General features: G+C 41.3%; 1 protein-coding gene and 1 long non-coding RNA gene across 2 annotated transcripts; both read left to right on the top strand.

Moving 5' to 3' along the window:
• The first annotated feature begins 1116 nt into the window (after positions 1 to 1116).
• MEP1B (meprin A subunit beta) lies at positions 1117 to 26134 on the top strand. Its single transcript, XM_083747753.1, has 15 exons — positions 1117 to 1217; positions 2615 to 2633; positions 3869 to 3919; positions 4022 to 4065; positions 6214 to 6292; positions 7931 to 8048; positions 12491 to 12669; positions 13433 to 13651; positions 16175 to 16327; positions 17848 to 18063; positions 18880 to 19317; positions 21067 to 21231; positions 22206 to 22338; positions 23390 to 23582; positions 25051 to 26134. Exons 1-15 carry the CDS (start codon positions 1155 to 1157, stop codon positions 25063 to 25065), a joined length of 2085 nt encoding a protein of 694 aa, XP_083603879.1. The 5' UTR covers positions 1117 to 1154; the 3' UTR covers positions 25066 to 26134.
• Positions 13660 to 15753, top strand: LOC310848746. The gene is made up of 2 exons (XR_014566576.1): positions 13660 to 14266; positions 14306 to 15753. It is a non-coding gene; the product is annotated as an uncharacterized lncRNA (long non-coding RNA).
• Positions 26135 to 27029: the final 895 nt, after the last annotated feature.

Below are 27029 nucleotides of genomic sequence, written 5' to 3'. Positions count from 1 at the left end.
TAATTTCATTCAGTTTACATTTCAAAGCCAACCTACCCTAATTCATGCTTTCTGAAACAATATGGCAACCGAAACACAAACATCCTTTGAAAGTCACACTTCGAAAGGTCCAAAGGCTGGCATTGAAGATGTACGCCTTTGTAATGAGATGGATCCTCTTATGCTAGACATAATCTGTATTTCTCATACTTTGGATGCTGCGCCCACTTTGTTTACTTAAGAGACAAGGTAGGATTGGCAGTTTCCATTTTGGAAGTGTCAGATCGCCATAACTGCAAGGGTTCTCTTCCCTTCCTGGGAGATGTTCCAGGCTAGGGCCAAGGTGAGCTCCTCTTCTAGTCATCGGCAGGAAACAGATTTATTTCAGTGGAGTTAATGGAAAAGAGGGTCACCACGGAAAAATCTTCAAGGTTGATGAATAGTTACCCCATAACTCTATCTGGATAAGCCATCACGTAATAGTACTGATAGGGGTGGAGTCGATTACAGTGTGATCCTGACCAAGGCGTTCCCATAACAGTAATTGAAGGGAAATGTAGGCAACACAGACAAAATCCGATGAAGAATTTTAAGATTGGCTTCTAAATAAAGATCTTCACTTCTACAAAGATCAGCAGTACAGATCAGTGCCACTGGTTTGGACCTATGGAGGTCATGGATCTGATATATAGGATCCTAGACCTAGGCTGATCAAGGTAACCAAAGAGATTTTGAGGAGGGGAGGAATTAAATGTACTGTGTCCAAAATTCTGTCAGCATAAGCAATTTAGCTGCCCAAATGGAATGATCCCTGCTCTCCTTCTCTTAAATGTTCTGGGTTTCCCCCCAAACTTAAGCTGAATGTGGCTGTGCAAATAACTGAGTCTTTGTCTAGGTTCATCATGAAGATACCTCGTTTGAGGCATCGCATTTGGTTACTTCCACCATCTTTATCCAACGAGAAGTATATAAAGGTAGAAGAAGACCAATCAACTATCGTTTTATTCTGGCACTGATGTTCAATGAAAAAGTTGAAATGCCCTCTTGCTTCATTCTGGCAAAAGGTATGTATCAAACACCTGCAATACAAAGGTCAAAGTTTTCATTTATGATGGCGCTCTAGATATAAATGCACAAAAATTAAAAGATTACAGCTCTTACTGAAGTTGTACATCATGGATTTCTGGCTATTTTATGTGCTGCTGAGCGGGGTTATTCTGCAGATAGTTTGCTGTCTGGTAAGACAATAAAAAACATACTTTAATTCTTAAAGACTAGAGTGAATTAGCACATTTGTATTTAATGTGCACATTTTTTAAAAATGCGAATAGTTTCTGTAAATCGGGGCCAGGGGTCATAATTATTGGGGTTGCAGTGGGGAGAGAGAGTTTAATCATTTCCTCCTTGGCTGTGGTTCTGACAAAAATCATTCTTTTGGAGTTAACTTCTGCCCAAGATTGCATGCTTCTCCCTCCCTTCACTTCTGGTGCAGCCACAAGGATGAGATCAGAAGCTTTTATTTCCAACTTACACAACAGTTTAGCATCGTGGCTTAACCTAAACTGTGGTTAATTTTATCTATGCCAGAAAAGAAGGGGGACGTGCATGAGCCTAGGGGCAGGTTACGTTGGTTCTCATCAGAGTAAATGCAGCCTCTGTCTCTGTGTGTCCTGTCCCCTATTTTAGAGTAGTTGTTTTATATATCAAAAGCTAAAACAATTTTTAAAGTTTTCAAAGTGTAATTATACAAATACAAAAAAGAACAAGTAGCTTGCATTGTTATAAGTTGTTAATGAATAAATATCTGAAATAACATTTGTACCATAGCGTTATTTCTACTTGTATTCTCCCACTTATTATAATGGTATGTGTTCTAATATAACAAACTGGCTAAACTGTATGGTCCAAGAGGCTAGTATAAACCACAGTGTTGTATCCATAGAACAACATGATAGACATACGGCACACCAGCTATTTAAATATCCTTATTATGAAGTGTGGGTAATGAATATAGTTTAATGATCCAGTATTTTCATATATGCTAGCTTATGTATAATATCCCAGTATCCTAGTGACCAATATTTAATTTTGTTTAAACACCTAATCCAGGCTCTAGTGATTTTCTTGAGCTGAGGCCTGGGAAATGATGCTGTGTCTTTTTTTGCATCTCCATATGCACACCATTCTCTTGTTTTGTACAACACTAGTTCCTCTTCCTTTCCAGTTGTGCAATTGTAGGATTATGGAAAAAGAAATTCTCTTAAACTGTTCTATGATAGAATGAGTATTAGGGATTTTAATCCCAGCTCCACGCAATTGCTAAGCACACCATCAGGAATATTATCACCACAGTTTATAATATATAAATATATCAACAAGAGAAAGCAATGGTTAACCAATATTTTTAAAATATAGCAAGAAACGGGGTTTAGTCCCATGTCTCAGGTAGAACATGTTTTCATATATGCACAGAAAATCATAGGTGTATAATATTGCAGTGAATCTGACTTTAAACTTTTGATGCAAAACTTGCCAAATGAATTTGGCTTATGGCTGCACTTGCCATAAGGTATCACCTGTAATCTACAAAGAACAGATTGCACATCTGACTGTTTCCTCCTTTCTTTTATTCTAGCCTGTTCAAGAACTACAGGGTGAGTTCTATTTTGTATCTTACTTATTGTGACAAAATAGGGGCAACAAAAGCAGCTGCTCATGAACACAGCAGACGCAAAAGCTGATTTATAATTATGGTTAGCACATTGACATTCTGATCCTAAGTGTATTTACTTGGAAATTAAGTACCATTGAGTTGAGTGGAACTTGCCTCTGAACAGGTATGCTTCTAGAACAATACAGAGGTGAGGAGAACCAAAGGTGTGCACTGACCAGATGGAAGGTGGGGCCTGTTTTTCTTCCTCTGCCCACCCCGCACCCCAGTTCCAGAAGCTTTCCTTCTGAACAACTTTTGCCCTTCCATTTATCACCGTGGAGGGGCTACAACAGTTCCAGGTCTGGTGTGGTTTGTCCCTGGTTCCAGAGTTGTGTTGGGGGAACAGAAAGAATTAGGATCTGGCAAATCCAAAACCTCTCCTAGCATGACTTCTGCATGCTTCCTTTTTGAAACTCTTTACATTGGGGCTCTACTGGAAAAAAACATTGGCTATGCATCTTTCCGCAGCCTCTTGGAGGAGGCTTACAAGGTCTGATCTCCCTCTCTCTGGAAGGACCTCTCCCCCCCCCCTGTGGAGAGGAACAGTCACAGAAAGGTATGGCCTCTAGGATGCAGGGACATAGTGTGTGGGGAGGCTACCAGGGCAATAGCCCCAGGCACATTGTTTTAGGAGGTGTTGCGCATTTGGCTCCTCACATTGCCCTGTCAGCCCTGTGCTGCTTTTTGTGAGGCTAGGATCAGATCTGAATGATTCACAGGGCAAATCATGCAGATTGGATCTCAGCCTCGTAAGGCAGCGCAGGGCTGGCTGGGCGGTGTGAGCAGGATGCCACAGCCATGTGGCCTTCAATCCCAGACTCGCCCTTGCTTTGCGAGGCTGGGATCAAAGGGTGCATGGCTGCTGCATCCTTCCCACATCACCCTGCTATCCTCAAGCTGCTTTACGAGGCTGGGATGACCCAAGGGCTGTGTTGGCCGGCTGGGCTCCCCTCTGCGTAGGTGGGCAGGTGGTGCAGCGCAGCCCGCTTGGCTCCGGTGGGGGGTTTGTTCTGGTGGTGGTGGCAAGGACTGAGATGGCATGGTGGGCTCCGTTGACCTCTGCACCCTGGTATGCCACTGCTAGGATGCCCGCCAGGGACTGCAGCCTGCTTGTTGTAATGGATAAAATATAATGGCTATAATTGCAACTATCTCTGTTTTCTTTTTGTTTTTCAGAAAGAAATGAAGACAGTGGAATAGATCAAGATATCTTTGATATCAATGAAGGTTTTTTCAGCTTAATGTTTTAATTATTATTGTCTTTTATAATACTGTGTGTGTGTGATCATGGATTAAAATGCACTAACCTTCTGTGGGTTTCTTTTTTAGCATTGGGACTGAACTTGTTCGAGGGTGATATCAAACTTGATGAGGTGAGTTGAAATGACAAGCAGCAGTATAAATGACTGCTAACTTGGGGAAGATGAGCCCATGCTTCCCTATTGTAAAAAGGTAATAAGATTTTGCCTTAGTCTGAGATCTTCCCTTGCTTCATAGCTTCCTGATGAAGAAGCTCCTGGCTGTTTTTGTAATGCCCGCCTTTCACTGCAGCCCCTTTGAAGCTTCCCATCCTTCTACTCCTCACACTTTATTATTTTTGGTGCCTTGCCGAAGGAGACTGCTACATCTTTAGCATTGCACTACACCAGGCAGTTGAAAGGAAGGATGAGATGGGCATAAAGGTCACATCAGTCCAGTGGCTGGGAAAGTTGGACCTTGAGGTTGAGCCAGGAGCTTCCTCCTCCATGTGACGCCTAAGGCTACAGGAGCTCCATCAGAGTGAGGAGCTATTAACCCTGTTTATTAGCTATAAATGTTTTCTTTATGAAGCTATAACTGGAAGTGTCTGGAGAGGAATTAATATAGAATGTCTGAGATAATAAAAGAGGAAAGAGTACTGTAAAAATGTGGAAGCATGACACAGAATATAATCAATTCAGCCATTAGGTTACCATTATTAGCATTTTAATTTCCCTTGCATTGAGATAGATGCCAGTACAACGCTGAAAGCAAAAATGCTAATCCTGTGCAGACCACAGTGGATGGGAGAGGTTTACAGTATATCTTATAGTATGTGTATGTGTATGTATGTGTGTGTGTGTGTGTGTGTGTGTGTGAGAGAGAGAGAGAGAGAGAGAGAGAGAGAGAGATTTACAGCCTGTACATCTCATCCAATCTTATGCTGATAGTTCAATTCAGTTCAATGATTAGACCACTGTATTTAACAGGCTTGTATGGCCAGAAGATTCCAAAGAAAGTTATAACCCTGTACTTAAGTGTCATGCAAAGTTGGGATGCAGCAGATTAAATTGTGGTTCCATTGTTGATTTTTGCCCAGGCAGACATACCACTGCCTCAGTGTTTCAGGGAAGGCCGTATAAACAAACACCCATGCTGTTTCTTAATGTCTGGCTGGAGTTAGTTAGCAATGCTCCCTGGAGTCTATGTTGCAACTACAAGTGGATACAGTCCCCCCCCCCCCCGCCCCAATTCCAGCTATTACTTCTAAAAATGAATCCTGTGCAGCATGTGAGATAAGACCTGCCTGCCTGTTCCACCAACTTGGGCAAGAGCAATGATTTAAACATACTATCTTTTTCTTTCATTGTTTGGAATTCTGTGTTCTTTGTGTTAATAAATCTAAGTTTTTTATTAGCTAACTGGTATGATCCGGTCCAAGAGAATTTAGAATGTTTCTTACTCCCTGTGATTACTTTGGTACCCTTCCAAGTAAACAGCAAGTACTGACGACCCTCCAGGGGAATTTGATGCAGGGATACTAGAAGATGGCAGTGACTTGGTGCCCCAGTTAAATCTTACACCTTGTAATACTTAATAGCTCTACTGCTCTGACAACTTAGCATGTGGCAGCAGCTGTTGACTCTTTGTAGGGTGAATCTAGTCCCAGAGAAAAACTGGAGCAATGAAACCCCCATTTAATTTGGCATATCAAGCGATGACGTGTGGGATGTGAGGTTAAGGGCCTTCCAAAAGACCTCTGGGATGTCACAATCAAGCATCTAAATAAACTGATTTCATGCCTATGACTAATACACTATTTCAAGGATTGCCAGTGGGAAACCATGTGAGCTTTGCCCTTGACTACTTGAGTAAGATCAGGTGCTTTTTTACTGCAACAGAAATTGCACCATGCGGAAGGCACACATTTGAATACCTTTTCGTAATAGCTATAAGGAACATGAAGGTAGTGTGTGTGTTTTCACTTGAGTGCACAGCTTTCTGAAATGTTCCATCCAGTGCTTGAGTCTTGAGTCTACATTTGTAAAGAAATCCCAGGGGTGCACAGAATATTCAGTCTTGCATATAGCTGCAACTCTACGATACTGAGGCACTTCCAACAGACCAGCCCCAATTATCCAATCCCAGTGGCAAGAACAATGAGGAACTGGATGCACCACACTGCAGGTGCCTAAAGAGCAAAAGTCTGAACCAAGAGGAGTCACAATGCCAACTCTTGTGCTTTCTTTCTCTGAATTTCTTGTATTTGCCTTCCTTTTCAGAGACCAGAACGTAACTCCATTATTGGCAACGAATACCGATGGCCTCACACCATTCCATATGTCCTTGAGGACAGCCTAGGTACGGCAGTTAATTTCTTAAGATCACTTGTTGCAGAAGCAACCTTCAGTATGAACATTTGTTCTTTTCTTCAGTATTAATTTTGGTGGTATATTTGCCAAGATTTGGGGTAAAAGGCTTACTTCATAAGAACAAATGGGATATACGGTAATTTCTTAAACTTTGATTTTTACCAACGATTTTAAAAAGTATATTACAAAACCCACCTTTCAATACAGCAATATGGAGAAAAATCAACTTCAGCATTTCATAAAAATGCAAGCTCAACTTGTAAATAAAACCAGCTAGGCCTGCATGTGGAAGGTAACAGCGCTATCCAGGAATTCCAAAAAGTTGTAAAGGATACATCTGGTTTAGTCAAACCTTGGACAGATATGATATACAGTGGTACCTCTGGTTACGAACTTAATCCTTCTGGAGGTCCGTTCTTAACCTGAAACTTTTCTTAACCTGAGATACCATTTTAGCTAATGGGGCTTCCCGCTGCTGCGGTGGCGCGATTTCTGTTCTCATCCTGAGGTAAAGTTCTTAACCTGACATACTACTTACAGGTTAGCTGTAACCCAAAGTGTTTGTAACCCGAGGTGTTTGTAACCCGAGGTACCATTGTATCTTTCATTATAAGCAATGTGCCATGAGTCAGCAAAGCAGTTATGAGTTTTCTATCAGATTTTTATGGGCTGTCAGAAGAGATGACTCCTCCAGATTCTTTTTTCTTATAGCCTGAAGGAGGACCAAGAACAACAGGACAATTCATACTTTGAAACAGAGACTTGAAAAGGCATAGAAACACAAAGAGTTGAAATTGGGCTCTGTAAGCATCTTAGGGTTTTGGCCAGGACCCTAGAGGTCTGATGTGCAAGCAGTGGGTTTGGGTTGACTGCTTGAATGTTTAAGCTATGCCTCATTAAGCTCAGCCTGTATACAAACAGGGGTATAAATATTACATTCCAATATTATGACTCACCAGTAAGCTTCTAGTGACCTCCTTCTAAAAGAAACCAAGCCTTGATGAAAGTTGCCGTGTCTTAGCTGCTCAGAGATTTGGGGTGAGAGTAGCAATGCAAAGAAATAGAGGCAAAAGATTGCCCAACTTCCAAATTTACAACAAACTCCACTTATGCTGCCTGTAGTAATAAAGTAATTATGTCGTTATCTTGCACCTTCTCTCAGACTCAAAAGTGCCAATTTGGGATTAACAGTGAATATCTGGTTGCTTATCACTTTATAAGATGCTGCAGCTAGACTGGTGACCAGAGCCAGTTACAGGAAGAACAGAAACTCAGTGTTAAAGCAGCTCAACTGGATCCCAGTACATTTCAGAGTATAATGGCTTGGAAAATAGAAGTAGTTGCTTAGCTTGAAGGTTTGTAGCAAATCAACAGTCCAAGGAAGCAAAAGAGAAATTTGTAGAGCAAATTGGGTTACTTCTAAAATAGGTATTTATAGTCCACTTTCCTATGCTAAAGGCATACTTGAAAAGGCTTTAATAATTCTCCCGACAATTTAAATTATATTAGTCTACCAAATTTATACTCATTAGTACTAATAGCAGAGTTTCTAGTTGCTATGTGGAGGGTTAGCTGAAAGGGCATTCCTTTAGGTGAGCGATAACCAATTCTTTGTTTTTTCTTCCAGATATGAATGCAAAGGGGCTGATCCTCAATGCATTTGAACAGTATCGCCTAAAATCCTGTATTGATTTCAAACCCTGGGAAGGCGAAGCAAATTACATATCTGTCTTCAAAGGGAGTGGGTAAGAGAAATCATCCTTTTAAGTAATGTTTCTTTCTTTTTCATAGTCTGTGTACAGTCTCACATATGAGATCTGTGCCTGTCAGTGGAGGCTGGCTCATTAGGGCAAATGGGGCACTGCCCCACCAACTCCAATCTCCTCTCAGTTGGCCCTCACCCACCTTCTTACATAGATCAGGTCAGGGGATGGAACAGCTTGTCAGCTTCCTCAGTTACAGTGTTGCCCTTTACAGATAGGTAGCCGTGTTGGTCTGCCATAGTCAAAACAAAAAAAAATCCTTCCAGCAGCACCTTAAAGACCAACTAAGTTATACCAAGAACTAACTTAGTTGGTCTTTAAGGTGCTACTGGAAGGAATTTTTTTTAGTGTTGCCCTTGTATAATTCAACAGATAGGAGGAGGATGGGGGCAAAACTAACATTAGTTGGTTTTGCCTCTCAATGGCTCTGGTTCTGTCTGTATGAATTTGTGATCTGTAAGCATGGCATTCTTTTTAGTAAATGTTTTCTGATTAAAGCACATGTCACAAATGTGATGAACCTAGGAAGCTGCCTTATACCAACTAGTCTAAGCTTTGTTTGTCTAGCTCAGTGTTGTCTACAATGACAGCTGGTGGTTTTCCAGGGACTCAGAATGGAATTTCCCCCATCCTTCCCTGGAGATGCCAGGGATTGTATCCTATTTTCTCCAAGACTCTATAGGTGCTGCATTTGACCTGAGTTTTTTAAAACTTTGCTTATATATAGAGATGTTTGTCAGGTTGAGTCACAACTCTGGGCTTATGAGCCTGAACGTTGGTGCAACATTAATTCTTTGTGGCATTGTGCTGATAAGAGTATTTTGTACATCCCATTCGAAGCAGTTATACGGTTGCCTCCAGACTGTCAACATTTTGTGGTAGGGATTCAAGCGCATACTGGAAATTTAGGTTTGCCCAATTAAAGGGGATTTATGCAGCAGGGACGCAGGTGGCGCTGTGGGTTAAAGCCTCAGCGCCTAGGGCTTGCCGATCGAAAGGTCGGCGGTTCGAATCCCTGCGGCGGGGTGCGCTCCCACTGCTCGGTCCCAGCGCCTGCCAACCTAGCAGTTCGAAAGCACCTCCGGGTGCAAGTAGATAAATAGGGACCGCTTACCAGCGGGAAGGTAAACGGCGTTTCCGTGTGCGGCTCTGGCTCGCCAGAGCAGCGATGTCACGCTGGCCACGTGACCCGGAAGTGTCTCCGGACAGCGCTGGCCCCTGGCCTCTTAAGTGAGATGGGCGCACAACCCCAGAGTCTGTCAAGACTGGCCCGTACGGGCAGGGGTACCTTTACCTTTACCTTATGCAGCAAGCCTAGTTAGAAAAAACAACAAGTTATTTTGTGTGATGGGAAAATGCACTGAAAAGTGAGATGAACAAATGAATAACTGGAAGATGGTATAACCTCCCTGCAAGCAAAGCAGAAGGAATACCCAATTAAGGACAGTCATAGTATAACCTCTGCATAAGCAAGCAAATTAGGTTGAATGTTCATTAACAGGTCACCTGGAGTTGTCTGTGATTTATACTGCAAACCTTAGGCTTGGATTACATTAAAGCATAAATGTAGGGAACCAATGAAGAAATCTGTGTTGAGTCAGGGCCGCTCTTAAGTCTCAGTATTTTTCTTTCTTCTGCTGGAATCCTATTTACTTTAGGCTGCTTATTCATCTGGTCTGCTCTTGGAATTTGTCTTCCTTTCAACCAAAACTTTCTTGCCATTGCCCAGAATGCTGAACAAGAGTAGACTGTTTTATCGTTTTATAAATAACATTTATCCAGAATTCTGTTTTCTATGAAGTGCTGTATGTTCTTGCTTTTTATGGTGGCTTGTTAGCAACAGTGATAAACTGGTGATAAAAGTTATTTACCCAGCCAATATGAATTTATAGTCTGCAGGAATGGCTGCATGAAATACTTTTAAAAAAAACCGATTCCACTCTCATTGCCTTGCAAAATCACAGTTTTCAATGCCCATTTGTTAAAGGAATGTTTGACCAATCAAAGGTGATAAACTGTTTAAGATTTGGCTGAACTTCAAACATTATTATTTATTTTTTTTGCAACTGTGAAAAGCAATAAAACTTGTATTTCACTTTGGGCCTTGAGTTCAAAGTTCAGAGTTTGTCAGATTCTGAGAACTGAATCAGCTGAGATAAAAGATCATGAACTTCCTGTAAGTTTTTCTGAAAGGTTATTGCAGGATATGGAGGCTGGTCTTTTGGCTATTGTTTTGAAGTTCAGATAAAGTCAGGAGCTAACTTTACAAAATTCATAAGCAAGGAATTAATATTAATTGATGTGATGTGATGTTTAGCTCATCTCAGTGTTCATCTTTTAGTTGAGTGAGGAAGGATTTATATATGGGGGTGGGTGGGTAAGTTTTACTTGTTTCCTTGTTTTTGTTTCTATTGTTTTGTTATTTTAATTGTATTTTTCTATTTTAAAATTTGTAAGTCGCTGAGAGAATGTCAATAGGTGTATTCAGTCCCTTAACCACAAAAGGCTGTTGTTATCCTTTCATCCATGTCTGCATTGTTTTGCATAGTCAGGGCTGAACAGAATAAGTGGCTGGGTGGAGGCTACTTAAAATTCCTCCTACAATGGATGGCCCACACAGCCAGCAAGTTATGAGAAGCAGCTTGCCTGGTGGATTGAGTAATGTTCCCCGTGTCTCTAAAAAACATGGTGTTTGCTGGAGGACATTGCCGGATCCATACTGATCTATTTAAACCATCTGCCTTGGCTCTCTGTGAGAGAAACAAAGGCTGGAGAACAGCATTCCTGTTTGCTCACTGATCTATATGGTGGTTGATCCTCATGGCAATTCATTTGTGTGTATTCTGGGTTTTGGATCCACTCACATTTCTGAATGGCATAGTAAAACTGAGGATGCTGTACAGCAGACATGCATAGTTGCTTGCCATGTGTGCTTACTGTGTGACTGCTTGGTCATATGGAACACTCCTAAAAGTGACCATGTGTTTACTTTCAACATCCTGTTCCATCCCAGAGCCTTTCTGCACATAATTCAATGGGCATTCTGGCTGTATTGTAGGCATTCTGCAGATGCTGAGTTGATTTTAATGCTACTCTTATGCAGAGTAGACCCACTGAAATTAATGGGTTGGGCACAACCCAGTGAATCTGGCTTATATGTCAGAAGTCAGTATTCCCTGGTACCTGCTTGGGCCATATCTTTAGTTGCTTCCCCACTCTCAACTCCTGAAGTCTGCTTCTCTTTGCTGCCATGGCCTGTTCTTCTGCCCAGAGATAGGAGCAAGAGGACCCCACTTTGCCTTCTCCCTCTAGAGATGGCCATGCAGATTAAGCCCAGAGCAAGAAGGAAAGTGAATGGGCAGCAGTGACTGTGCCAAAGAGAGAAGGGCTCGTTTCAGGAGGAGGCACTGAAGACGTCTTGTTTAAGGCCTTCCCAAAACCTGGAACTGGCAAATCACTGAATGAATAAAGTTTCAAGGCATACAATATTGTTAAACACACCCCAATTTCCAAGATATGAAAGATGTAAGGGGTGCCAGCACACACTTCAGGTTTGGTTTCCTTTGAAAGAAGGTCACTGGAATATCTTTGTGGTGGTGTTATTCACACACATACACTAGCTAAGCATAAAATGAAAGGGCTCACAACATTAGCACCTCAGCATATTTTGCTTTTGCATCTGTTTCTAGATGCTTTCAGCACAGAGAGCAAGTCAAGCCTCTTCCCAAGTCTACCTCACTATGAGACACCATAGTGCAATCATCACTGCATATCCAGGCATTAGGGGTGGGGGGCTGTTCCCCTCTAGGAACATCACTAGCCAGTCATTTCTACAGCAAGACACTTATACTTGACCAACTCTTTAGTTGTGCTAAGAGTTAACTTAACAGACTTAGCTAGCCCCGTTCACTTAATAAAGGAACTGGTTTGACCATTTCAGTCAGTCCTTCTGCTATAGAATCACATCTTACAGATGTAAAACCACAGGCCTTGAGGGGTCCTAAATATGACATCTAGACCAAACCCCCAATTCTATAACCATATAAAATTCATAAGAGGCTTTTCACACCAAAGCTTTACTAGATACATAGTCATAAACAAAGACATGTACACAGCTTAAGGCCTTACAATGCAGATGGGAATTTATGCCATCACCATTCACGCCTTGTGGAGCAAATGGAAGGTGTTTCAGATCTCTCTCTAAACTCTCTAAATACAGGTGTGCATCTCCTTTGGTTTGTATGCACAGTACCCAATCCAGCATGGGAATCTGGGCAGAAGCAAAGTCTCTGCAAGTTCTGCCTTGCAGAATTAGTGTGACCAAGTGACAAGGGTTTCCTCTGAGTGAACCCTTTGATGGATAATTAGACTAGGGCAAGATTGTATACAGCACAGATTTTGAACACTCTTGCATTTTTTGTCAGTTGCTGGTCCTCTGTGGGAAACCGCCGAAAAGGGAGGCAAGAACTCTCCATAGGAGCCAACTGTGACAGGATTGGGACAATTGAGCATGAATTCCTTCATGCACTGGGATTCTGGCATGAACAGTCACGATCTGATCGAGATGATTATGTCACAATAATGCGAGACAGAATTCAGGAGGGTAAGCTAATTTACCTTCCTTTTAATTTAAAACCATTGATAGATTTCATCTGTACTCATTCAACTTGAATCTCATTAAGTCTTTCTGACTTGGATGGCAATGTCTAAAATTTGATGCATTGTTATATACTCCCTGCTCCTCCAAGCAGGGAAAAGTTCAAGGGGCAGTGGTGCCAGCTTTAGGTTTCCCTCTGGGTGACGGCACACACACTTGCGGCACCTTTAGAATATTTGCTTTACCTCTCAATATGTGAGCAGAGCATGAGTGAAGGTAAACGGGGCTCTTCTACAGTGATCTCCCCCCAATTGCATCTTGATCTACTTCCAGGCTGCACCTCCAATTTCACCATGCTCCAGCTAGAAACTCCCCTTTCTCTTTAAAACAGGAAACTTCTGTTTCTTTGTACATGTACCTTACATCTGACCCCTCTCCTTTTACCAAGAAGCTTGACTTATCTGGAATTCTGTGTATGCCTGCTGCATCGAGTCTCTCTCATTTCTTTCTGCTTGCAAAGCATTGTAAATTGGGAACTGCTATAATAAATAAATACTCTGTGGTTTTGTATGATATACTTGGAATTCAAAGAAGAAGCGATGGGACAGCAGGCTAAGCACATAAATTATAAATTTGTTACATTGCAATGGGAGAGATATTGAAGAGTGTTCTTATCTGTCACCTAAACCAGTGGGACTGAAAAGGGCTTAGCTTTGGCTGGATTGTGATCTGTATAAGTCACCGTGGTAAGTTTTTCTGCTTCTTTCAGGTAAGGAAGGAAACTTCAACAAATATAATGATAAAACATCTGACTTCCTTAATGTCCCATATGACTATAACTCTGTAATGCACTACAGTAAAAATGCCTTCAGGAATGGAACAGAACCAACAATAGTAACAAATATACCAGCCTTCATTGATGTGATTGGACAGCGCATGGATTTCAGTGAATATGATATCCGGAAGCTGAGTCGACTCTACAACTGCAGTAAGTGTTTGAAACCCCATCATATCTTTTCAGCCTCCTTTGGTCATCTGTCATGGATGCTTTAGCTGAGATTCCTGCATTGCAGCGGATTGGACTAGATGACCCTCAGGATACCTTCCAACTCTACAATTCTATGATTTGTTTGCTTAGGTTTCATTTCTGAACTTTACTTTGGGACGAATTCAGTGTTGCCCTCTTCTGGCAGCCAGAGATGCTTGCACTGCTGGAGCAATCTCTCCTCTCCTCCCAACCCTCCCCCTTAGACAATTTTGGGGGCACACAAGGGGAGGAGAGGGGAAGAGTCCTCTGGTGCTAGCAGAAGTGCTTGCACAGGCTTCCACTAGCAGTGCCTGTTAGTTAAATCTGGTCTTTTGCCTGGGATTACAGTAGCTTTATAGTTGCAAATAAATTCCCCACTAGCATCTGAGACAGGGGTGAGGAACCTCCAGCCCAAGGACCCAATTAGGCCCAGCACATGTCCCCATTGGGTTTCCAGTGCCATTTCTCCCCAAAGCACACCCACCTGTCCCATACCTGACATAATTTGTGGTGTCAGGTTTGAGGAGGTGGAGAATTAGCTGCCAGAAAACAAATGGGTGCCTTAGCTAACTTCCTGTTAGCACTTATCAGCTCAGAAGCACAAACTGATTCCAGCTGGCTTCCTGTAAGGACTGTAGATTGGCGGTTATGGCAAGGTGGCTGGGATTGACTGTACTCTTAGCCAGGAACTCTCTAGCGCAAGCAATGCCTGCCTGTATATGCCACTCGGCTGATTGGTGCTTACAGCAAGCTGGCTGGGATCTGCACTTACAGCAGACCCCAGAGTGGGATGTGCTGTAAGCATAAGTTTCCCTGTGCTTTGGTGGTTTGAACTGAAACCAGCGCTGCAAAGGATCACAGGATTGTTTGTTTGGGATTGCCTGATGTGACTGAGGCTGATATAAGGTTCTCATGCTTCTGGATTTCCCTGGACACTGTCAGCAGCAGTGTCCGGGTGGTGCTCATGTTGGCAGTGCCATTTTTTGCGTTTATTAAAGTGATTTTGCCCAAAAAACCTCAACAACTTTGGGCAAAACTAAAAAAAAAAAAAAAGTTCAACAACTTTTCACTGTTTGAAATATGGCAACCGTAGCTGATAGGAATTCTAGTGCAACAATAACTGAAAGGTGCTGCACTGACTACACCTGACCCAGATGGACCAATGGTCGGATTCTGCATGAAGCAGCTGCTTCCTCAGGTAGGATGCTAAACAAAGGAAGAAGAAAAAAATTAAGGCTGAAAAGCAGTATAAGTGGCCTGGTGGTCATTATATGGTCAGTTGATTTTACTTACATCCAATTCAGTTAGGAATGTGGTCCACTAAAACACATGCCATAATGCCATAATACAGGTGTAAGTCTTTAAGGTGCCACCCGACTCTTTCATATATATATATACACACCCACACCCACACCCACACCCACACCCACACCCTAAATTGCTGAGCGTGCAAAATCTGCCCTTTAAAGGTCCTTTTGATTTTCCTAGTAGTGAAAGAAGTATACTTCTCATTCTATAAAACAAGCCAGCTTATTTATTTTCTTTTAAAATGAAACTCATTTACTTCTACTTGAAGTGGTTTATGGATTCAGCTAATAGCACTGATTGATCATAGGGTGACTAAGGCTGTGTTCACACTTTCAGATACCATGCATTCATTGCATGTGTAGTACTGGGTTTTAAATCCGTGTTCACATGACAACATGCAAAATGCGTATATATCCTGTTCTTTGTTATAAAATACTAGTGTTTGATGTGTTATTTCCCAAACCAGCAATCAGAGTCCTCAGGCCATTCCTAATTTATCTCTAGCCAAGGTGTGAAAACCTTTGCATACTATAAAAACATCCCTGCCTGTCAACACCCCCCCAACAGATGTGAATCAGATACTAAAGAAGCCATACTGTTGTGAATAGCTGGGGGGCACTAAAATGCACAGAAAAACAGAAACTTCTCTGTGATGTGAACCCACCTTGAGTTAGAACAGAGTTTGGTTCTTTTGACATTGTGGTTTTTCTAACTAATTGAGATATGAGAAGATCTGTAATTGGATTTCCCATTTTTTTTTTAAAAAAAAGTTTAACAGCAGTTGCCGGGTGAAGGTTGAGAATTATATGGAACAATGGTCCTAGGGGAGATTAACCTTTCTCTCATGCCATTCATGCCCAAAATGTTTTGTCTACTAGAGGTAAAACAATACCAGACAGACAAGTTTCCTCCCACAAGGCAGCTAGCAGCTGGTGGGGATATAGATTAGGGAAAAAGTGAGATGGAAAAGGGTTTAGCCATCTCACCTGCAGGCTCCTTGACTCTGTTTACTTCGCCACTGTTTACAGCAGCTTTTGTATTTTAAAAGTACAAATGAGTCACAGATCTCCTGATGGCATATCTAGTTGGGTCCAAACTATTTCCTGATGCAGTTGACTGAATAGTCCCACTAAAGTAAACAAACACTGTATCTGCTCTGTTTTTTAATGCTGGTAGCTTCGTCTTTAAGCTTTATGGAGACGTGCAGTTTTGAAGTTGAAAACGTGTGTGGCATGATTCAAAGTACAGAAGATAATGCTGACTGGCAGCGCATAACCCAGGTTCCTAGTGGACCACAAACGGATCACACCTATGTTGGAATCTGCCAAGGTAATGTACAGCAATTATTATTATCTCTTAGATAAGTATTTTCTGTGGATGTATCTGATCTTCATAACCTCACTAACTTGCTGATAAATTGCTATTGCATTGTTAACCAAGCCTGTTAGATAATTAGAATGTTTACCGTATTATTTCAAGTCGTATCTCTATACATGTCTGCAACCTACTTTTCCATGTTAAGGGAATTAAGCTGTTTTCAGAACTTAAATGGCTGGGGGAGCCACTTCCCACTGTGACCTTGGTTCTTGTGGGAAGACAGGATGTTGCCCCTTCTGTAGAGCTGTTCCATAAACTAGAATGTTTACCAAAATACGCTGGAGAACATGCATAAATGTGGGTTGGAGCCTGGATAGTGAAGTGCCCTCATAAGATACACAGGGGAGCAACAGAGGCAAGACCTGAGTTTTTCAAGAATTGGGGATTTATTTTTAAAAATATTTGAAAATGGTAATTTAATTCTGAAAGTTGTTCTGGAGGAGAGGTGTGTGTGAAACTATGGCAGGCCAAGGAAGCTGCACAGTGATGTTTCATTTTGCATGGGAGGAGAATAGTAGAAGTAGAAGTTGGAAAAGTAGAAGTTGGAAAATTGATAAGAAGCAGGCAGCAAGGTGAAGAGGGGGTTATTCCTTTCCTTCCTGTCCTAACTGCAGGAAGGAGAAGTGGGGAATATTTAGCATAAATCCAGAAAGAAGACCGAAAAAAACTTGCCTCTTTCCAGCAAGGCTTTGCCAGGCAGAGTCTGATGGAACTGGGAGTCTAGAAAAAGAGCACACAAAGCAGGAATTTGTGCTTCTGCACTTACCACATAAGAATCAGCTACAGTTCAAAGGTGCAAGAACAGACACCCAAGTAGAAACTCTAAAACTTAGCCAGTATATATGCCAGCAAAACAGACACACCTGTACAGGGCTCAGGAGACTCACTAAGTTCTGGGTTTCTAAGGTAACAAAGGAAGTGGATCTGTGCGAGATGGCAAATGGGTGGGGCCTATCCCCCAAATCACAGCTGGTTAGAAAGACAAAACCAGAGTTGAGAGTAAAGTGATGTGAGCTAGAAGCAAACCAGCAAGCTGAGAAGACAGAGAGAGACAGCAATGTTTGATTCCTGTTTGAATCCAAGGTTGCAGCTATGGGGGAAGCAAGGTCCTCTTGTGGTATTAATCCTGTGAACCCCTCCATTGTAGGCTCAGGTTGCATATATGTGTAAACAAGCCATATATCATAAAGACACCAGAGTCTCCATTGTGCCACATTCTGAAGGAAACACGAACCCTGAGTAAGCGCCAGGAACCTTGGAATCTCACACTGCTCAGAGATTGGGGTGATGTGCACCCATGCTTTCTTTAAAGCGCACTCAAAATTTTAGGGTTCACTGTAGGCAACCACTAGATGGTAAAATGTTGCTTTGACTGAGGAACATTAAGCACCAACAGTTCCAGGGGGTTCCATGCCAGTGTCTGGAGGGTGAAGAAGTTCTAAAAGTTTCTCTCCTCTCTTTCTCCTTGACAGAGACTGGCTACTTTATGCATTTTAACACCAGTGCTGGAAGTGTGTCAGAACGAGCGGTTTTAGAGAGCCGATTTCTATATCCCAAGAGAGGTTTCCAGTGCCTACAATTCTATTATTACAACAGCGGAAGTGAAAGTGATCAGCTGAATGTTTTAGTCAAGGAATACACTGATGCAAGCCCCAATGGTACCCAAAGGCTTGTAAAAATGATACAAGGTACGAAAGCATTATTTTTAATATGTATATGCTCTTGTTCTAGTTAACACTGGGGTAGTAAATCTGTGCCTGCTCTGTATCACTTTAGACTGCAGGTGGGGGCTCAAATTATTGCAGGCTCCTCTGTTTAAAAATAACAAAACGTTCCTCTGTATAGAATGCTAGCGTGTCAGAGAGAAGATTAAGCCACATTCCTCACCCCATAACATCAAGTTTTTGATGTGGAGGTGTGTGTGGTTTTTTTTAATGGAGATCAATTAAAAAATGTAGAGTTTGAAGCTGTATAGTCCAGACACCAGTTTACTCTGCTGGTGAGGACTAGGCTAGAGTTTAATATTTCTCATTTGACAAGAATAGTTCTGAGACCACAAGTATTTTATTCTTTGGTCTGGGTTCTCCGTAGTGTTTTTAATGGATTCCTCTTGCCCCAGCCCCACAAAAAGGAGGCCCGTATTGATCCATGGAAGTCTTGATCTGAAATTATTATGGGACACTGTAGTGATGGACTTTTAAATTGTATTTTGAGCCTAAACTGTTAAATATATTACATTTAAAAACCAGTACATTGAGATCTGTGAAGTAATGTTTCCTGTGATCCACCACAGTCAGGAGGCAGGCTACTGTAGTCTGCGTGAGGGGAAGCACTGAAAAGTCTTTAAGGATAAGACCTGCATAAAACTCAAGTACACAAATATGAATGACTAAATGAACTGTTCAACATTTAACCCCTTTTAAATTTCATGGGGAATGTGAAAATCTGTTTGTGTAACATTGAAATATGTTGTCAATATAATGCACCTCATTATTCTTTTTCAGGTTCACCTGCAGGCTACTGGGAGTTACACCATGTGTCTTTAAATGTTGCAAGTAAATTCCGAGTAATATTTGAAGGCATAAAAGGATCCGATGCATCTAATGGAGGCCTTTCCATTGATGATATCAACCTGTCAGAAACTCAGTGCCCTCACCATGTTTGGCATATAAGAAATTTCACTCAGCTGGTTTCAAGCGCTACAATACAATATAGTCCACCCTTTTACTCTCCCAAAGGGTATGCATTTCAGATTGGTTTGTTCCCCACCAGTTCATTGAATTTAAACATACATTTGCACTTGATCTCTGGTGCAAATGATGACCAGTTGCAGTGGCCTTGTGCATGGCAACAAGCTACAGTGCTTCTGCTTGATCAACATCCAGACATCCGCCAACGTATGTCAAATCAAAGGAGTATAACTACAGACCCAAGCCAACTAGGTAGGTTAATACTTGGATCAGTTTACCCTAATGGTTATGGTTATATATATATATATACATGCTTCAATAATGCCTTAAAATTATTTCTCTTTCTTTCGCCAACAGTAGTGTATTAAAATTCCTAAGGTGCATGAGAAACTGCCCCCAGACCAGATAACGCAAAACAAAATAATCTATATTAAAAAAAGTTGAGCCGATTACCTCCTTGTGTAGACATTGTGAAATACCATACTTTTCCGTGTATAAGATTAGGTTTTGGTTTTTTTTACTAAAAAATAATCTTAAAAAGGCGAGGTAGTCTTATACACGGCGGCAATCTCCCCCCATTTTCTTGAGTCCCCCAAAATAGGGGGCGTGTTATACATGGGAAAATATGGTATATAGTGGCTGTCATCATTCTCCACTCTTTATTTTATATATATATGTGTTCCATACTCCTCTGGTAAACTTTTAGCCCTCCGGTCTGTTTTTCTTCCCCCCTGGGATTTACATTCCTCTTTCAGGAAAAAGAAGTAAGAATCCTTTATTTCTCCTGAGGTAGCAAAGGCATGTGTGTTGACTCCTCAGTATAACTGCACTCATGGGAGTTGTAGTCTACATGTGGAGGCCACCTCTGGCATAAATCAAGTATATCTGCCAGATGCCAGTAATAATAACCTCACTGGTCTAGACCTTAATGGTGTTGAGTGGGGACAAGGTAAGGCAGGATTACATAAAGCCAGCATTTCCAAGCCAACCCCTATTCTGCACTACATTTCCTTTCACATATTTATCTGCAGCTGGGTGCAGTTATTGTAGGACTGAAGAGTCTCTGTAGGTTGATAGCAAAACATTTTGTTTTTAAAACACTATACATGAGATATCCAGTTTTTTCCCATTTTGTTCAAAGCTTTGGGCCTCAGTATCTGGAGGGTCTCCACTTGCTCCTTAAAGGTAAAGGACCCCTGGCAGTTAAGTACCCCTGGCAGTTAAGTCCAGTCGCGAACTCCTCTGGGGTTGTGGCGCTCATCTCGCTTTACTGGCCGAGGGAGCCGGCATTTGTCCGCAGACAGTTTTTCTGGGTCATGTGGCCAGAGCAGTGCATGGAAACACCATTTACCTTCCCCTCCGGAGCAGCACCTATTTAGCTACTTGCACTTTGACGTGCTTTCGAACTGCTAGGTTGCTCCTTAGGATGAGATAAAAATGGCAGTAAGAGACCAACAGTGGTCAATAAGGACGCTTACAGTCTCTTGTTTGAGTTGCTCCTCTGAGAACCAAGACAAAGCTAATTGAGTAGTGGTAGCAGTGGAGGGAGCCTCTGGAATAGGAAGATGAATAATGGAGATGCCAAACCTTCCCTCTCCAAATGTTTTGCAGCCTTCAGGCAGTAGACCTAGTAGGTTGGAACTGAAATGTTTTTAGAGGTTGGTAACTTTTTTGTGCCGCTGTGGCTTCAGTGGAAATCCTCACAGCCAGTGCCCATCCAGAAGGTTATCTTTGGACTTTTTAGCATTGCCCAGGCTACATAGTTTTCCTGCCCCAGTTGGAAGTGACAGCCCAGCTTAGGTAGTCACTGTGTCTTGATGTTCACAGCCTACAAGAGTTAATTGAGTCACATTGTCTTCCTGCTTACACAAGAATCTTGAGTCATTCTTTTTTCTTCTTATTTTGCTGAAAAAAAGGTATATAGTTAGTATCATTTCATATTTTGCTGAACCCCTTTTCTACCAAAAATATTAGCTTTACTAATTTTTTCTTCTTTCACAGTATACGATAGACCAGACAACGTAGGAATAGTCGCTACTTTTCCTAATGGCACTGAATTCATGAGAGGTCCTGCAACTGAATTCAGTTCCTTTATAACACAACAAAGGCTTGAAAGTCGTGAGTTTGTTAAAGAGGATAGTATTTTCATTCTTACAACAGTGGAAGGTATGTGGGTTTTGCTATGAGTGATATTGCTATGATAGGCAATGGGAGTCTCCCTAAAACAAATAGTTCTGTATATTTTCTTCTCTCTCACTTAAGAGTTGAGACTAGAAGGTGGGTCCTGATTGCTTATGAATCTGCTGATGGCCACTGGTTGAAATGTTTTGCAAAATGTATGCTGAGCTGCTTAGACAGGCAGTCATTTGAATATGCAGAGTTCCAACATCTGGAGGTGTTAATTTTTCCGAAAGGCAAATAGATCAACCTTTATGGCAGCTGCCACATATTGGAACTTGCAACTTATGTAATATTTCCCTAGTTTAACTGATATAGCTGCTCAGAGGCCTTTTGTCAATGAACCTGGGCAAGGCTTGGACTTAAACATTCAGTATCTCCCCTCTCCTTCCCCTGAGCAGCTGTCCGAAGTTTAGCAGCTTTCACTTTTCGGTTAAACACAGTGTTACTTCCAAAGCCCAAACTGTGGTGAATATTTACTATCCTTTATTTTAAGAAACCAACTGCATAAACAAAGGTTTAGAGGTGGCTTTTTCTGACTAGCCATAGTTGAGACAAACGGCAGTTTATCTGGATTCAGGCATAATGTGACTAGTCTAAAATTGGAAGCTTTCCAACTCTTCCTCATGGCTGCTCCAGAGAAGGATGGAGAATGTGACATTTGCTGCAACCCATTTTCATAATGCTGAACTATTATTCTGTATTACACCTTTATGTAACTAAGCAAAAATCACAGGTTAACATTTATTCCAAAAAGCAGTTATACGTCACTCATAGTTAGTTAATTGCAAATTGTTCTATAATGGGAAAAGGATTGTTCCTTTGCCATTAAGCTTATAAACAAAAGATCTCTAAACTTCTGAGCCCCAAACCTACTTTGATAAAATTAATAGCACCAAGTACTTTAAGATGTATTGGTTAAGTTGCAAGAATTTATGTTTTGTCTCATTTATTCACCTCAGATATATCACACTTAATATCAACTCAGCCAAATTCTACAGCCGTCACTCCAACTACAGCCACTAGTGTGTGTGAGGCCTATGGTTGTCAAAATGGTGGAATCTGCATTCTTGAAGAGGGGAAGCCAGTTTGCAGGTAAGCAATGTGTTCTTAAGTGTTCATTATTGTGGAATTCCTTCTAGAGAGGCATCGTGTTTAGCAATCTTTTATTTTAAAAATCCAATGTGAAGTGGGGGTGAGAGAACCCAAGATCTTCATCTTGCGGTACTCCCACAGAGGACATTTTGAACTGATCTTCAGTTGTGCTACATTTTGTGCACATTCCACATTTGTCACTAATAATCTGCTATGTTCCTTTAGCTGTTTTTGACAACAAGTAACAGTATCCAGTCCAGGTTTCTGTTTGTTGCATGGGGGTTAACTATTTTAGGCCTTCATGCTCATCTGTTTTTGCCGGTTTCTCCCTCCATCCAGTATGGGCTTGGAAGGAATGGCCACATATTTTCCCCCTACAATTCCCAGAAATTAGACAGGCTTTAAGCATGCTTAACTAGGTTATACACCAACAGGCAGTGCATGCCAACGTAAGGAGATGCCAGGTAGGGTAGGAGATCCTAACCTCACATACATACACTAATATATGAGTGCTAATTCACGAGGAAAGATATGCTGGGGTCATGGTGGAGAGCACATTCCGTGCTCTGTCTTATTTAAAGCTGGACTGAACATTCCAGCAACCAATACAGTCATACCTCATGTTACGTTTGCTTCATGTTATGTTTTTTCATGTTGCGTCCCACGGCTACCTGGAAGTACCAGAAAGGGTTACTTCCGAGTTTCGTTGCTCGCACATGTGCAGAAGCACTAAATTGCGCTGCGCACCTGCGCAGATACGGCGCTTCAGGTTGCGGGCTTTTCATATTGTGAACGGGTCTCTGGAACGGATCCCGTTCGCAACCAGAGGTACCACTGTATAAAAATGCCTTTCTGTAGTTCCATGATACTGTGTAGAGTTTTGTCACTTCAGCTATGGGGATCCACAGGTTCCTCACTTCTGGGTGAAAAGGATTGTGGGCCATTTAGCTTAGAATGGGGGGTTTCTGGCCTGTGAGCTTAATTCGGGGGTGGGGCTGCAGTGTGTTGAATTGTGTTTGTGATTTGCTTTAACCACTGCCATGCTTTGCAGATGCCCTGTAGGTGCAGATTGGTGGTATGTGGGAGAAAAATGCGAGCAGAAGGGATCTACACAGGACACAGTTGTGATAGCAGTTGCCTCGTCTCTGTCTATATTTGCCGTTATGTTGATCATCACCATTGTAACAACCAGCTGTATTAAAAAGAAATATAGGAAAAAAATGGAAAGCCTGGGTTTACAAAATGTAAGTATTGCACTTCTGGTGGTGCAAACTTTTAGGTGGCTTTGCAATACTGACCTGTTTTCTTGCTAGGTAAGATTGTGAGGTGCAATACTTAGCCTGCCCTCAAACGTATTCTAATTGTACAAATAAGGGGAACTTGTGATGAAAGGTTGTGTGGCCTTTGCCAACACACACAGAGGCTAACACAACTCTGGATGCACTATCTATCGAGCCCCAGTAACTTCTGTTAGCTTATGCTGAATAGTGTGGCATTTATTTGGGCGGCTACATTTTTGACACAGCAATCCAAGTGAGTGAGGGTGAAACTGAGGCAGAAGAACAACCAGATTCCCAGGGTCATTGCACAGGGTAGAAGGTGGGAGGGGAAATGTAGATTTTCTCCCCATCTTCTCCTTTCTTTGGACTTCATTCCTAGACAAACCTATGTGTGAGTAAGTTCCACTGAACTTCATTGACACCCCCCCCCTTTTTTTGGTAAAAGGGCTTTTCTCTCCATTGATGCAATGGAAATGAAAATTTGTTCCCCAACTGGAGTATTGGGTTTCTCTACTCCCCCCGCCTTCCAGTGGCATGTCACAGGAATGTGAAGGGTTTGGGATCTAAACTTGCCTCAGTGTGTACCCAAACACTTCCTGCCCTCTTTCTGCCATTGGAAATTTCCGCAACTGCATCGAGGCCTCTGTGGGCAGACCTCCTGGTTGGCATGTGAAGATAGAGTCACAGAATCTTGTGTGCCCTGGGCTACCCTCCCAAGGACTGCACCTTGAAAATGTGATTAAACTGTATAAGAAGTAAACAAGTTTCAAAGAATGAGGCTCTCTCAAACTACCTTACCAGTCCTTAAATATATTTTATCAAAGCAGCATCAAATAATTTTAGAAGTAGCAGTACATAATATGTTTTATTGCACCCCTCGCCTCCCGCAAAAGAGATTCAAAATGGCAGTTGCATCTCCTTTCTTCTCATCTGCAGCAATCAGCCATCTTGCCATAGAAATGTCTGTTTCTATACCTGTTTTGAAACAAAGTATACAACTTTGGATAGTTTGCCAGCAGTATGTTAGCCTACTGAAAAGCATCACCTTTTGTATTTCTCATTCTGGGTTTGCAACTCCTCTCGGATGAAACGATTTTAGGGGAAACAGCCATTCTTTTGCATTAAAAACAAGACAAAAGCTATATGCCACTTCTAGGATTTAATTGAAATAAATTGCTCAAAATTTAAAAAGAAGCTGTGACTTTTTCTGACCTAAAATTCTGCAAAGGAACTCCAATTTGAGACTCCCATTTCCCATCTAAGAGAATGGAAAAGCAACATGAACTTAGGCCGGCAAATATTAACCTGAGCTTGATTCATGCTATGTGTTCAATATACTATGCTCTATGCAGGATAGCCACATTTATTTTGCAATTACTATAATTGTACTCTATCCAAGTGATTTAGAAGATGCCTTTTGCTCTCTTGACAGAAAACACCTCTTTGAAGATAGTGAAAGTTTGGAAACCAAAATGGATGGCCTCACTTGAACACCTTATTCATAACTTCATGTCCAGCACAGTTTCTCCTTTGCCAACAGACATTTTACTTACAGGAAAAAAGGGAAAGGAAATTATTTGCGTGTGAGTTTAAATCAATGCAAAAAAAGGCGGCTAAAAGTGATATTTTAAATTTTGAGATGGTGCAAGTTTAAGGATTTCTCTAGCATGGTACATGTCCTGGATAAGCAAAGTGGTCAGATTTCTTTATTTCCACCACATAATTTATGAAACGAAACTGGGAGGTTTCCCTCCTGTATAAGCAATATGGACCCAGAGTGAAGACATGTGTCCTACTTTTTTTTCTAGAGGGGTGTCATTTGCAGGTGGTTCCTCTCCATAATCTTTAAATGGCTTTTTAAACATCTGAGTTCAAAAAATTGTTTGGGGATTTGGCACAATAGCATTTCAAGGGGGAAAGTGGGTGGAAAATCACATATGCTTCAGTGGCAGACCTTTCTGAAAAACTCATCAACTGCCTGGCTGCTTTGTGAACTCAAAGGTATAAAAAGCCGTTAACCTCCCTTCTAGGGAGGTAACCGAAGTTCTAAGATATGTTTAGGGCATTTCCACGGGGGATGTCTATATCAGTTGTGCAAAATATTAGCAAAACCTCTTTGGTGATAACAGAACCTGCCTCCTTTCTTCCAATATACTGAATGATAGAGCTTCCCAATTTTATTTATTAGGTTGTTAAAATGTGCCCAAGGATAAAAGTAGCTTATTGTAGGCACCATCAGACAAAATGGGGAGAAGAGTTGTATTACTGAGGTTAGCCTTTATTATCTTGCTAACACTGCATAACTGAGTTGTACAAGTATGATGAGCAAAGGATAATAAAAACATCAATGCCCTATTAACTTTGTATGCTCCTATGTATTAATAGGAGATGGATCTTCTCTACTGAATGTCCCCATTGTAAAGAACTCTCATTACCTTCAAAGATCAAACACAAAATAGCTTTAATATACTTGCAGCCATGAATGTATTGTATTAAAAGGTGCCAGTGAAGAAAAACATGTATGTATCATCTTAACTATAGGCTGTTAGTCTTATTAGCTAAAATATGAAATTTAATCAGTTGCTTTAATGTGAATTCTCTGAAAACCGTATCTTTGCCATATATAGAGTAGTTTTTGCACGTTTTCCAAACACAACACCCCATCTTATACAATATAACAAACCTTTGGCTATCACAGCCTAAGACTTTTGTCAACCTCGACTAATGGTTTTCTAACTTACTTTCTGATTTTGCATTTTATTTTAATAGTTATTGCTATAAAATCCAAATATTAAACAAACTCCTTCTTGGTCCTTTTTCGCAATAATTCATATAGTTTTCTTTACAAAACTTCTTGCAACCCTACAAGCGATTACAATTGTCTTTCAAATATAATATATCATAAATTTATTCCAATCTTTCAGGAAATTCTGGTCTTGCTGGTTCCAAATTTTCCCAGTTAATTTTGCCAACTCGGCTGCCATATAATTTATTTAAAATTATTGTCTTTGATTGGAAAGCTGGGAAAAGAATGGACAGTTCTCCCAGTGAAAGGGTGTAGGAAGTGGAGTCTTCTGAGAATCTATTCCTTTTAACTTATAAGACGTGCAGAGTATGCTGATGATACCAGATCATTCAGGATGTTTAAAACAAAACAAACAAAAAATGATTACAAGGAGCTCTAAAAGAATCTCTCCAAAACTGAGGTGAATGGGAAGTAAAATGGCACAATGCAACTCACTGTAAATTATGCACATTTGAGGCAGAAAATTCTAATTTCAAATATGCATTAATAGGATCTGAACTGGTGGTGATAGACCAGAAATGAAACCTTGCAGTCAGGGTGGCTATCTTGATAAAGATATCAGCTCAGTAAGCAGGAACTGAAAAAATAGGGATAATTAGGGACTG

Source organism: Podarcis gaigeae (genome assembly GCF_964106915.1).
Source record: "Podarcis gaigeae genome assembly, chromosome: 7".
Lineage (NCBI taxonomy): Eukaryota > Metazoa > Chordata > Lepidosauria > Squamata > Lacertidae > Podarcis > Podarcis gaigeae.
Note: the sequence above shows the minus strand (reverse complement) of the source record. Positions and strands in the feature narration are given on the sequence as shown.

Excerpts from the sequence above, each read along its gene's own strand:
- MEP1B (XM_083747753.1), top strand. The coding sequence starts at position 1,155 with ATGGATTTCTGGCTATTTTATGTGCTGCTGAGCGGGGTTATTCTGCAG. Across the intron at positions 3,920-4,021 it reads TATCTTTGATATCAATGAAG|CATTGGGACTGAACTTGTTC; the intron begins GTTTTTTCAGCT and ends TTTCTTTTTTAG. Across the intron at positions 22,339-23,389 it reads GAGGGGAAGCCAGTTTGCAG|ATGCCCTGTAGGTGCAGATT; the intron begins GTAAGCAATGTG and ends CATGCTTTGCAG.